General features: G+C 61.8%; 1 protein-coding gene across 7 annotated transcripts in view; it reads right to left on the bottom strand.

Annotated features, from left to right (window-relative positions):
• Window positions 1-5,088: 5,088 nt before the first annotated feature.
• Window positions 5,089-13,076, bottom strand: part of ACSF3 (acyl-CoA synthetase family member 3) — a 62,412-nt gene continuing 54,424 nt past the window's right edge. For 4 of the 7 annotated variants that reach the window (XM_067720668.1, XM_067720670.1, XM_067720669.1 and 1 more), the window contains one exon: window positions 10,252-10,592. In XM_067720668.1, the coding sequence (XP_067576769.1) occupies window positions 10,445-10,592 (148 nt within the window). In that variant the 3' untranslated portion in view covers window positions 10,252-10,444. Of the gene's footprint in view, window positions 5,296-10,251; window positions 11,366-11,511; window positions 11,569-13,076 lie in introns of those variants that run through there. The other 3 variants (XM_067720673.1, XM_067720672.1, XM_067720674.1) reach the window with 3 other exon arrangements.

Below are 13,076 nucleotides of genomic sequence, written 5' to 3'. Positions count from 1 at the left end.
CCCTCCGCTTACCCGGCCGCCAACCCCAGGGTTCAACCCTTCACCACCAGCGGACCCTCCCTCGGGTCCTGTGCGAGTGGAGGGGCCTGAGGTGCGGGTCCCGCCGCCCAGCCCAGTGGGGCCATGACCTCCCCTCCCTGGGTGGCCTCCTCTGTCTCTGGTGGGACACGGTTGGGCACCTGTGAGCTGGGAGGAGGGCACTGGCTCCACCGGACTGGGGTAGGATGGTGAGGGAGCGTTGGGTGAGGGGGTGTGGGGTGTGGGAGGGGGCGTTCCAGCCCTGGAGGTTCATCCACCCATCTAGGGATTTTCAACTTTCTCTTGATAAAAGGGGGGCACCGAGACTTTCAGCAGAGAAGTGAAGCTGTTATAACTTTAGAAATAAAGTGCAGTTACATTAGAACAATACCGTAATTGTAGTGTAATAAGAATCATTATGGGGACTTCCCTGGCGGGCCAGTCGTTAAGAATCTGCCTTCCAATGCAGGGGACGTGGGTTCGATCCCTGGTCGGGGAACTAAGATCCCACATGCTGCGGGTTAACTAAGCCTGCGCACCACAACGAAAGAGAAGCCCGCGTGCCACAACTAAGACCTGACACAGCCAAAAATAAATAAATATTAAAAAAAGAATTATGTGTAAAAGTGTGCAGGCTTAGATAAAATTGCACACAAATACACCCCCAATAAGGCCCAGTGTTTAGTCCCCATAGTCCTATGAAGCAGGGGCCTCAGTCCACGTGCAGATGAGGACACTGTGGCCTAGCAGGCATGGCAGGGATGGCCTCCCTGAACCTGTGAAGACGTCACGTTCCTTGACAGAGGAACCCTGAGGTGGGGAGGGGGTCCTGGATTGCCTGGACCAGCCTCACCTATTCACAGAAGCCCTTAAGAGCAGAGAACGTGCTGCCCCTTAAACGGTCAGCTGGAGCCAGAGAAATGCAGCAAGAGAGGAAACCAGAGAGATTTCAGGTGCCAGGCGGACAGACACGTGGGTGCAGGAGCGGGAGACCCACAGTCAGCGGAAATGGGGCCCTCAGTCCTACAACCCTGAGGAGGCTGAGTCTGCCAAGGACCTGGAGGAGTTTGAAGAAAGTTGTCCCCTGAGCTCCAGGTAAGAGCCAGCCCGGCAGACACAGAGCCTTCACCCCACGTGACCGGGAACAGACGACTCGATAGAGCCCACTCAGACGACGGACCTAAAGAAACAGTGAGGGGCTTCCCTGGTGGCGCAGCGGTTAAGAATCCGCCTGCCAATGCAGGGGACACGGGTTCGAGCCGTGGTCTGGGAAGATCCCACGTGCCGCGGAGCAACTAAGCCCGTGCGCCACAGCTACTGAGCCTGCGCTCTAGAGCCCACGTGCCACAACTACTGAAGCCCGCGTGCCTAGAGCCCGTGCTCTGCAACGAGAAGCCACTGCAAGGAGAAGTCCGCGCACCGCAATAAAGACCCAACGCAGCCAAAAAAAAAAAAAGAAACAGTGAGATAAAGCTGTGGTGTTTCAGCCGCTAAGTCTGCAATAACTGTTCTGGCGGTGTGGCCGGGTGAGCACCTGGGCCACTCAGCTGGTATTCAGCAGGCGTTTGCTCGCTGGGCTCACTGGGATAATCGCATGACCCCGCGCCCCAGCACAGCCCACCCGGGGCTCCCATGCACACACCCATTGTGCAGGCGAGGGTCAGCTAGCGCCGTGTGGCCAGGGGACGGCCAGGTGAACGCAACTTCTCGGGCTGCGCGCCCGGGGTTCAGGCTCCCTTGTCCAGGATGAGACACAGAAGGGAGGGAGCAGAATGCCTGGGGGTTCAGGAGGACCGAACAGGAAGGACGTGACCCAGACACGAGGCATTGGCCTGGGCGGAGCACAGGGTCCTCGTAGATATGAACTGGGTGCCTGTGCTCATCCGGGTGGAGGTGCCCAGTGGGTAGCCGCAGGTAACCACAGTCAAGGGTAGCAGTGTGCTCCGGGAGGCCCAGGCACTGATCTCACCCCACACGTGGACTGTCCCTCTGGGGCCTCATTTTACCAGGCAAGGACCCAGAGGCCAAGGTGACACGGCCAATACAGGTGAGGCCTGGCCAGGAGCCTGGGCAACTGGCTTCAGGGCCCACGCCCTTTCCAAGTTCAAGCCCGGTCTGGAGGTCAGGAGAGAGGCTGGGTGGAGGCAGACACTCCCCCACAACCTCTTCCTCCCCTCCTCCCCACTCCCATCCCTCCCTCCTTCAGCAGTTCCCCTGTGCCAGGCCCCTTCCAGGCCCTGGGGCATCAGCCCTCATAAGTCTGCCCTCCCAGGGGAGTCAGGCACCGACAGACCCTAATGTGATGAAGCGGCACGAGCGGGGTTCCTCAGTGGAGGCAGGCAAACGTGGGGCGGATCTGGAGGGGCCCTGAATCCCCGCCTGGCCCCCATGGCTTGGATGGAGCAGTGGGGCCCTGCAGAGGGTTTCCTGTCCCTTAAATGGGTCCCAGGGTCAGAGGGGATGGTGGGGTGGGCTGGAGCGTGGGGAGTGCAGAGTGTCACTGCCTGGGTCCTCTGGTGGCCAGGGCACAGCCGGGCGGGGCCTCCCAGGACAGCAGAGGTCTGGGCTGCCGGCAGGTTTGGGGGCCTTGCCTGTTCAGCAGCCCGGTGATGGGCGCCCCCCACCACCACCACGGAACAGTCATTCTCAAACTACGCTTCTAAAGTCTTGGGTGCTCAAAAATACGGACGGACAGACAGACAGATGGACAGAGACAGAAGAGAAGCTGGGTGTACCGGCGGCCCCCACCGGCCCGGCGGCCATGAGAACCGGAAGCCGGGCTGGAGGCCCTGGGGCGGCAGACTCTGTCCCAGCCTGCCCCAGGGCTGTACCTGAGCTCCAAGCCCCCACATGCTGGGGCCGGGGTCCCTTCCTGCCCAGCAGCCCTGACTCGGGGGATGGAGGGTCCCGCCAGGCACCGGAGCAGCAGGAGACCAGGGGTCCTAGCGGCTCCCGCCATGCCCGGAGGCACCAGCAGAGGGCAGTGTGGCTCCAGGGAAGGCCGGGCGGAGGCAGTGGTCTGGTCCTCCCACGTGCTGGCCCTGAGGTCTGGGGGCATGGCCTCGGCCAGGTGGCACCTTCGTTGGCCGAGCCAGGCTGCCCCGCCGGAATCCCGAGTTCCTGAGGGCCGTCCAGGCCCCGGGCCACGGCAAGGACCCGCGAGGTTCAGGGGCGCAGGCCTGGCCACACTGACGGGGGTTCAGGCAGGGCAGAAAACAAAGGTCTCTGGGCTCGGGTGGTCAAGCTTGAAGGCAATTTGTAAGCATAACTGTCACCCCCAGAGGGTGGCTTTCATGGAAAAACCCACTGCAGTAAAAACCTTCACCAACGTGGGCCGGGGCCAGGGCACCCAGGCACGCATGCACCCCAAGACTCCAGGGCAGGGATGTAGGCCCCCGTCCTGCTCATCCCAGGGTCTCAGGGCGCTGAGGACCAGTAGAGGAGGCTGTGCCGGCTGTGCCTGAGCTGGGATCAGGGAGGGCAGGCACAGGTCCTGCGGCGGGTGCGAGAGCCCCACAGCGCGTGCACACCAGCCTGGGCCTCCATCATCACCCACTCACCAGCGTCTTCACTCCCAGCTGGCCTGGGGGGCAGCCTGTGCCCGTGGGCCCCGGCAGTAACTGGTGGAGCAGGGCATGCAGGAATGTCGTCGGGGAGACCCGCGGAGCTGCCTGGGACCTGGCAGCTCTCGGTTTGGATTTGGGGCTCCTGGGGCCGTAGGAGAGGCCTCAGTGAGCCTGTGTCCTGCACACACATCACGTCACAGCCCTCACGCGCCCAGTCACATCTGCACCCTGGTGCATGGCCCGGGCTGCGGAGGGTCCTTGTCTGGAAGAAGCTGGGGTGATGGGCTCCGGGCAAATGAGGCCGCCCAGGGGCTGGTCTTTCCTGGTCTGGGGGGAGGGGAGGGGAGGCGGGGGGCTGTCTCCCAGCACTGCTGGCTCCTGGGGGCTGCAGGACAACCGCCCCCCTCATCTGCCTCATGGCTCTTCCCATGCGGCCCAGAGATTCCACCAACACAGCTGCTCCTTGGCACCTCCCCAGTCAGAGTGGGTGAGAGCTGGGAGCGGTGGAGGGGTGCTGGCAAGGGAGGGGGACATGTGGGGTCCCAGGGGGGCTCCAGAAGGAACGTGTCCCCAAGCCCGCCCAGGCAGCGCAGCCCCCGCGCATTCCCCAGCCCGCCCCACTGGGCACCAGCACCACTGTCTCTCAATCAACATCAAGGGAGCTGGTGACAAATTTGGGAGCAAAGAACCCCGAGCAGCCGCATAAATCACGTTAATGGCCGTTCAGATTAGATCGGGCGCTGTAACAGACACGCTGCTGCCTCTCCGGTCCCCTCCACCCCTGTGCGCGGGGGAGGCGCACTCAGCAGGCACCGCCCACGCGCAGGCTCTCCTGGGCCCGCCGTGCGTCCCTCTCCAGGGGCGGGCTGAGGAGGAAGATGCGGGCTGGGGGGCTCAGGAGCCTGGGCCCTTCCTGCCGGCCTTTCTCCTCCAGACAGAGGGCCTGGGCAGGACGGCCAGGGAGAGGCCTGCACAGGCCGGGGGCTGAAGCGCCGGCCTCGCCCAGCCTGCGGCCTCCTCGCTTCTCTGGGGAGAACCGCACGTTTCAGCCACTCTCCTTGGTCCTAATGCCCGGATCTCTCCTGAATGCTGGGAGCTTGGGCGCACCTTGCAGGTGCCCCCGAGCCCCCGCTCCTCCCCCCACGCTCTCCATCCAGGCTGCTGAGCTGGAACCCCGACCTTCCAGACTCGAGTGCGCTCTGGCTCCCCCTCTGGCCAGTCCTCTCCCCGGTCCCGCGACCTTTCCAGAAGTGCTCTGGCCCTGCCCCTGCCCCAGGCCCTAGGGGCTCTGTCCTGGGGGCGTGGGAGTGAGGCAGACACTTACTGGCCTTGAGGACAAAGAAAACCTCTCCGGCGCGGAGGAGCAGCGCCGCGTCTTATGCCCAGACAGCCTGTCATTCGAGAGTGAGAAGAAGTAGAGACTCACCTAAACCTTCCGCGGCGGTTACTGAAACAGCTACTGCAGAGAATTATTCATTAAAATGAAACCCGGTGAGCCAAGAAGTTGATCAAATGTCAGTAAATTTAATGATTGACCGTGAAGACAAAGCCTATTAATTTTTGTGTCCAAAACAAAACAAAACTGAAATGCTACAGAAATATCAAGACCGCGGAGGAGGAACTTCCCTGGCGGTCCACTGGTTAAGACTCCAAGCTCTCACTGCAGGGGGCGCCGGGTCGATACCTGGTCGGGGAACGAAGATCCGACATGCTGCACGGCATGACCAAAAAATAAATAAATAAAGATTAAAAAAAAAAAAAAAAAAGAAGATGGCAGAGGAGCAGGTATTGGGAGCCTCATCCCAGCCGTAGGGGAGCCCCGTGCTGCATTACTGCGAACAACTTAGACTTTGTAGCGAGTATCTAAACGTTTTAAGGCGCTCAAAGAACAGAAATTTAGTTTATAATTTCCAAATAAGCAAAAAGAAAAGAGTGCAGAATTTTCTTAAGTCTTTGCGGAATTTGTTACAATATTGCTTCTGTTTTACATTTTGGCTTTTTGGCCATGAGGCATGTGGGATCTTAGCTCCCCAACCAGGGCTCGAACCCGCACCCCCTGCATTGGATGGCGAAGTCTTAACCACTGGACCGCTAGGAAAGTCCCAAGAAATTTATCAATACAATGAAAGAGAAGGCAAAACAACAAATGCCATATCCCTAAGGTGGTGGCAGAAAATGCAAATGGGGATTGTAGAAATAAGTCTAAAGACATCAATAATCATAATAAATGGACTACATTTGCTCACTGAAGGAGAGACAGAGGGACTTCTGTCGCAGTGGTTAAGAATCCGCCTGCCAATGCAGGGGACACGGGTTCGAGCCCTGGTCCAGGAAGATCCCACATGCCGCGGAGCAACTAAGCCCGTGTGCCACAACTACTGCGCCCGCGCTCTAGAGCCCGCAAGCCACAACCACTGAGGTTGTGTGCTACAACTACTGAAGCCCACGCACCTAGAGCCTGTGCTCCACAACAAGAGAAGCCACCACAATGAGAAGCCCGCACACTGCAACGAAGAGTAGCCCCCACTCGCCGCAACTAGAGAAAGCCCGCGTGCAGCAACAAAGACCCAACGCAGCCAGAAATAATAAATAAATAAATTTTTTTTTTAAAAAGAGAGACAGGAGTTTAAAACACCAGATCCAGCTGTGCTGCTCACAAGAGAGAGCAAAGCCACATGGGGGTGGGTGGGAGGGGGATGAAGGAACCCAGGGATGGACCATTTAAATACCAACCCCAGGGACTTCCCTGGTGGTGCAGTGGTTGGGAATCCGCCTGTCAATGCAGGGGACACGGGTTTGAGCCCTGGTCTGGGAAGATCCCACATACCATGGAGCAACTAAAGCCCATGCGCCACAACTACTGAGCCTGCACTCTAGAGCCCACAAGCCACAACTACTGAGCCCACGCACCACAACTACTGAAGCCCGCACGCCTACAGCAAGTGCGCCACAACAAGAGAAGCCACCGCAATGAGAAGCCTGCGCACCGCAACGAAGAGTAGCCCCCGCTCGCTGCGACTAGAGAAAGCCCGCGCGCAGCAACGAAGACCCAACGCAGCCAGAGATAAATAAATAAAATAATTAATTATAAATAAATAAATAAATACCAACCCCAGAAGCCGGATAGCGGTACTGATCTCAGAGAACGTGTGATTTAACAGGAAAACGCAAGTCACAATCCATCAGAATAGATAATAATAAGGTATAAGCGGGGCCTGGGCACCTAGAACTGGAATATCAAAGGAAGAGCTGCCTCCTGAGGAAAGAAAAGCCGCTGTGTAGGGGCACAGGAGGGCCTCAAGTTCCAAAGCTCAGGAACCCCTTGGCCAGTGGGGAAACAGGGAGCAGACAACGTGCTCCAGTCACTCCCGGTTTAAGAAATTAAGTCAAAGAAGAAAGGACCCAGAGTTTGGAGCCGGGTGAGGACGGGGGTGCCCAGGTGGGCGTTAGGAGAACAGCTAGGTGGAGGCCCGTGAGGGCGGGTCCAGCCAGCCACCAGGAAAGGAGAAGCTAAACAAAAGGGTACTTTAGCCAGATGCACAGGCAAGATTGATAAGGGACTGTGCAAATAAACCTGGAACCTGGATGAAGTGCACGGTTTTACAGAAGATCCCAGGTCATCAAATGGAAGTAACGAGTTTGAATAAACCAGTAACCACTGAAGAGCCCAAATTGGTCACCAAAGACAGCCCGGCCCGAGGAGGCTGCCGGCCCTGAGGGTCCCAGGGCCCACCTCCACCTCCTTCCGAGCCCTAAGTAAGATGGGCCCAGTCTCACATCCAAACGCCCCCGTGAGAAGCGTGTCGGGATTCAGAGTTTTTCAGATGTTTGGCACACGGAAAGCAGCCCTTTCCCCCTTTCCTGTTTGCCCACTTCTGTCCCCTCTACACTTAAAAGAACCTAATTATAGGAATGAGATCACCAGGCAACTGAAAGTAACTCCTGACTTGTGCTCTCCTGAACGCACACCTCGCCTTGTCTACTGCGCTGATTCTTTTCCTAGATGAAAAGAAGTAAGAATGAAGAAGTAAGCAGTGAAAGAATGACCAGCTCTCTACCCCAGCAGCCCCCTTAGCAATCCTGCTGGAGACCACGCGGGCAAGAGAACGTGTGAAGAGTCAGCCAGCCTGCTCGCAATGAAGGAGGCAGAGCCAACCCCCCCCCCCCCGGAGAGGCTCACGGCCGCCTCAAGGCCTCCGCCCCGCCAGTGGGCGGCCTTGGCGAGGGCTGCGGAGCCCTGCAGGGCATACCCCCAGCCTGTGCCCAGGCCCTCAGCTCACCCGCCAGCCGCCAGCCCGAGGCCGGAGGCTCTGGAGAGCCCCGGAGAGAAGGCCGCCACCCGCCTCTTACCTCGCTCCGCACCGGAGGCCCGCCGCCCCGCCGACCGCCGGCCTAGCGGGACCGCTAACCACCGCTCTGAACAGCCCGCGTCAGCGGTCTCGCGGTAACCGTCGCCTAGTAACTAGGCGCGCAGCAATGGCCGCGTGCCAAGGGCTGCGCGTTACTGCACTCCTGCCCCTCTCCACGGGGGTGACACTGGGCCTGCGTAGGGGGCCAGGACGTGGACAACTCTGGGGGCCTCACGGGTGGTCCCAGCATCCGAGGGCGTCTGGGGGACCTCAGGCACCGGCAGAGGCAGGCCCGGCTCCCTTGGGACAGCCCTGCTGTTGTGGCGTCCACGCTCCCGACCAGCCCTGGGGTGGGCTCTCTGTCCGGGGACACTGGTCCGGGCCTCCCCGAGATGGGCTGTCGTCGCTCGTGGGGCCTGGGCTCCCCCTTCCTCCTCGCCACGCCCTCCCTGGGCTCCGCCCCCTCACAGCACAGGGTCCAGCGGGCAGCTGCCCACCTTGGCTCCCACGGGGAGCTCAGGCCTCCGTCCTCGGGCGGAGCCCTGAGGGGGCAGCAGCCTCACGTCACAGAACAGGGGGGCGGGGCGGGGGGTGGCGCAGGGGGCGCGTGGGCCCTGAGGTGTCGCGGTGTCAGCCCTGACATTTCTGCGGCCGTTTCAAGCCCGCCCGACCCCCGGGGTCTCCTCAGCGGGCCCTCTGCACATCTCACGCGGATGCTGAGCTCTGGGGAATAAATGCAGGCAGACGGCAGCAGAGCCTTGAACACCCGGCAGGTTTATGTCCGGAGGGAGGGACGTGGCAGGTGCAGACCCTCCACCGCGGGCCTTCCCCCTGCCCCCGAGGGAGCGGCGTCCGAGGAGCAGCCCCTGCCAGGCGCCCTTATCTTCCCACTGCCTCTCAACATGTCCATTCCCGCTGTGCCCAGGAGGCCAGCCAAGCGAGATCCAAGCACTACGGGTTTGACAGAGCCCAGGGTGCCCGCCGCTGGCTTTGGTTTGGGAGTCGAGCGCAGGGCAACACGGAGCCGCCAGGCTGAGGCATTTCCAGCCCCGGGAACTTTCCCAAAGCCTCGGGACCTTCAGCCATGCTGGCTTAGCAAGTGGGTCTCTGTCTGTCTCCAGGGCCAGGCCAGGGCCCCCGCCAGGCTGGGCTGGACCCACGTGAGGAGCGGCAGAGGATGGACCTGGCCCGAGGGCGCCGAGGAGGCAGGTTGGGCAGGGGCCAGGCCACGTTCTGCATCCTGAGGGACGTGGTCTAAGAGCCTGTCAGCGTCCCAGGCCGGTCTTGTTCTCGGTCAAAGATGACCATTATTCTTCGGAAAGTATTTTGTACAGACGATAGCAGAAGGCAGATGATGGCGTGAACGTTTTCAGGAATCACATTTTCAGTATCAAGACAGACAGAGTCAAACCAGTGGGATGAGGTAAAGATCTGGGGACGTGGGAACTGATTCTTCCCAGGAGCTTGTGGTCCCCAGGTCCCAGGACACGAGGACAGCAGGAGCCACAGTGTCCGGTGCTGCCCTGAGAGTACTGGGCTGCGGGCCAGCGCCAAGCCCGGAAGTCTGGCCTGCTGCACAGGCGGGTGACCAGCGCGTGTCCAGGGCTCGGGCAGGAGGGCGCTGGGGTGGACGTTCCTCCGAGCAAACGCCGTGCCCAGGGCCGGCCTCGCGGAGTCACAGGCCGTGCGCACAGGGTGGGGGAGCAGCCCTGGCCCCCACGTGCTGCCCACCAGGTCCTCGGCTCTGTCCTGGCTTCCGCCCATCCTCCCCACGACACCTGGGCCTCCAAGGGCTCCTCTGCCCTTGGCTGGGGAGGGCAGGGAGCCTGGGGGCCGGGCAGCAGGGGCAGGTGTGGGGGGGTCTCGGAAGGAGAGGGAGACATCCAAAGACCAACGGGGTTAGGGGGTGTCGTGGAGGGAGCAGTACAGGGGAGGGGAGGGGGGTCTGTGGGGCCCCGGCTGCGGCCTCGACAAGAACACTGGCCCCAGAGCCCAATACTGGCCCCCTGGCCCGTCCCAGAGTGTGCCGACCCCTGGTCCAGGAGGCCCCCTCTGGGGGCCGAGGATCCTCTGGTCACATGAGCTGCGTCCCTGGCCCTGAAGGCCTAGAGAGCCTCTGCCAGGGCTACAGGTGCCGGACACCCCAGCAAGGTGCTCGTGTGGTGGGAAACGCCCTCCCCTGGACGCCCAGGACCATCGTCCGTGTCCACCAGAGAGACCCCCGCCCTGTGCACCGTGCACACGCGTGCAGACCGGGCCCTCCCTGTGCCGTGGGCGGGGACCACGCAGGCCCTGGGAAGGAGCGCAGGACAGGTGTCTGCTTCTCTGTGGAGCCTTTATTGAGTCTCCAGGGAGACCTGCTTCCCCGGTGACACCTCCAGACCCGCGGGGACCTGGGAGGCGGGGACTGCAGAGCACATGGAGCTGTGCGGTGTGCCGTGGCCACGAGGCCGGGACAGAGGGCACGAGGCGGTTTCCTTCCGGTCAGGCGTGGCCAGGCGGGAAGCCGGCTCACTGGCGCCCAGTCTCGGGGGCAGCCCAGTCGCGCGGGTAGAGCTGCCGGACAAGGTCTTGCTTGTTGACCTTCCCCATCTGGTTCCGCGGGATCTCCTCCACCAGCAGGAGTTCCGAGGGCACCGCGTACGGGGCCAGGACACCACTGCAGAGACAGGCCAGGCCTGAGGGCAGGAGCCACGGGCGCGGGTGGCGCCTCCGCAGCAGGTCGGGGCCTGGTCCTGGGCATGGAGACGCCCCTCTGCCCACTGGGGGAGAGGGTGAGCCTCACCCAGGGCCAGGCCTCCCGAGACCCCGCCCCGGAGCCCCTGAGCTGGAAAGAACTGGTCCTACCTCGCGGCCCATTCACTGCAGCCCTGGCTGGACAGCTGGGGGAGGTGGGTGGGCACCTCACAGACCCCTGGGTGCTATGACCACACACGCCGGCTGGAGCCACCCTCCCACCCCAGAGCCATCTGGGTCCAGCAGCTGGCCTGCAGCCGCACCCCAAGAGGAGCACCGTTAGACAATGCTCCCTCCTGTGAACGGCCACGTGGCGGGCCCAGCCCCAGGCAGCTCTGCACACCACGCCCAGGCTTCTCCTGAGCAGAGCTGCCTGCTCCTTGCTCGAGGGCCGTACGTGGGGCCCTTCAATACGGAACCAGCAGGTGCACAGGATGCTGCCTGGGGTGGTGGGGAGAGGGGCCACCCATCGTGGCCTCCTGGCGCACAAAGGCTCCACGCTCTGTGGCTGCTGCCAGTGACGCAGACAGCGGGGCATCGGGCAGTGGGGCTCTGGACAGCAGCACCGCGAAGTCTGCTCGGAGCCCGCAGGAGTAGGGACAGCCTTGGCCACTCGGGACGTGTGCAGCAAGGGGCCGGCGAGGGCGGGCAGAGAAACCCCATCCCTTGGCCTCAGTAGCTGGTGCCTACATCCACCTGCCCACAGATGGAGAGAAACGCTGTTACCTCGGGGCAGCTCTGGCGCAAATCACCTGCCCCGGGCCAAAGGTCACGGAGGTTCCCCCAGGGACACCCGCTCCCCGCCCCCCGCGGCACAGCACCGCCTCCCAGGCGGCACCCACCTCCTCTCCGCCCACCAGCGTGGAGCGGGTCAAGGGGCAGCCGCAAGGATGCAGGCCCTGCGTGAAGAGTAGGTGAGGTGGGAGTGGAGCACAAAGGAAAAGGAAACCCCGTCTGTCTAGAAGCCCAAACCCGGAGAAGGTCTCCTTCAAGGATGAAGATGAAGTTAAAGGCTTCAGACACAGGAGCTTGGGGTCCCCAGCAGCTGACCCACTCCCCACACTTGAGGGTCTGTGGTGGGAGGGGCCGCCATGGGGGGAGAGTGCCAGACAGGATACGTGTCATCTTCCTTATTCGTGAATCCTCCTTAAGAGATAACCGTTTGAACAAAAAGTGGGGCTTGTAACGACATAAAAGGTAGGACGACAGCGCACAGGCGGGGTGGGGTCACAGCAAAGGCAGGACACACAGCCGGAAGCCTAACTCACAGCCACCACGAAGAAGCAGAAGCTGAGGACGTAGAGGGACGCACCCTAAAGCCTGCAGACCCGCGGATTCTGAGAACAAACCCTGGTCTCCTACGAGGGGCGTCAGCTTACCAACTGGTCTCATAGGAAACTGTCAGAGCAGCTCCCAGGCCAACTGAAGCCCTGGGCAGGAGCACAGCAGGGCTGAGTGGTTTGTTACAGAGCCAGCTTCCCTGTGGGAAAAGCCCCGTGGGCAGCGGCGGCCTCAGCTCCACCGCTCAGCCCCGTGGGGAAGGGAGGTGGCCCGGGGGCCCAGCAGCATCTCCCCTCCACGGTCTGATCGGACAGCAGCACCTGCGCCATCTGGACACCGGATTTCTGAATTATCCCCGGGGTGTAAGCCCCACGTGGGCCACTGCAACTGGACAGTTTGGAGGGCGGGCCATGTCCCAGACCGGGAACGTGGTGCTGCCACCGAGCCCAGAGGCCACGCCGGCCCCTCCAAGTGTCGCGGTGCCTGAGCTGGGGCGGGGGGTGCCAGCCCCCCCCAACTCGGCTGGGAGCACAGCGCCGGGTCTGCAGCAGGACGTAGGACAGCCCTTTGCTTGGCGGTCTTGTAAGATTCAAGAATCTTCAGAAATGAAAAAAATGGCAGCAAAAGGGAAGACATTATTAAAAAAACAACACCCTTTAAAAAAGACCCCCCAAATGGCAACGAACAGGACACAGAAAGAAAAAGCAGCTTCGCTGAGCCAACGTCTGAAAGCTCGGAGGCCCCTCCCCCACTCCCCCCATGAGGGGGCGGAGCCGGCCCTGCGCTCTGAAAGGAAGGTCCCTGCCCTCCCTCCAGGGCGTGGGCAGCCGCGGGGTCACTGTCCAGTGACCGCCCCGTGGGAGGACACAAAGCCCAGGGAACCGGCCGCGTGGAGACTGCAGGCTGACCACCCGCCCCAGGCCCGCCCTGCTGGGAGCATCTCCCCAGGGACCCAAAGCCTCAGCACACAGCGCAGCGCTGCCCCAGCCGGGCCCCTGCGGTGAGGGGACGACGGGAGCCCCGGGCGTGGCCCAGGAGACCTGCTCTCAGCACAGGATGGCAGGTTCTTTCTTTAACAAAGCAACTGCTTAACCAAAGCGGCAAAGCCGACTAGAATCTTCTTCGT

This window comes from Pseudorca crassidens, chromosome 20 (genome assembly GCF_039906515.1).
Source record: "Pseudorca crassidens isolate mPseCra1 chromosome 20, mPseCra1.hap1, whole genome shotgun sequence".
In the NCBI taxonomy this organism is placed as follows: domain Eukaryota; kingdom Metazoa; phylum Chordata; class Mammalia; order Artiodactyla; family Delphinidae; genus Pseudorca; species Pseudorca crassidens.
The sequence above is the reverse complement of the archived record's forward strand: the minus strand, read 5'-3'. Positions and strand labels throughout refer to the sequence as shown.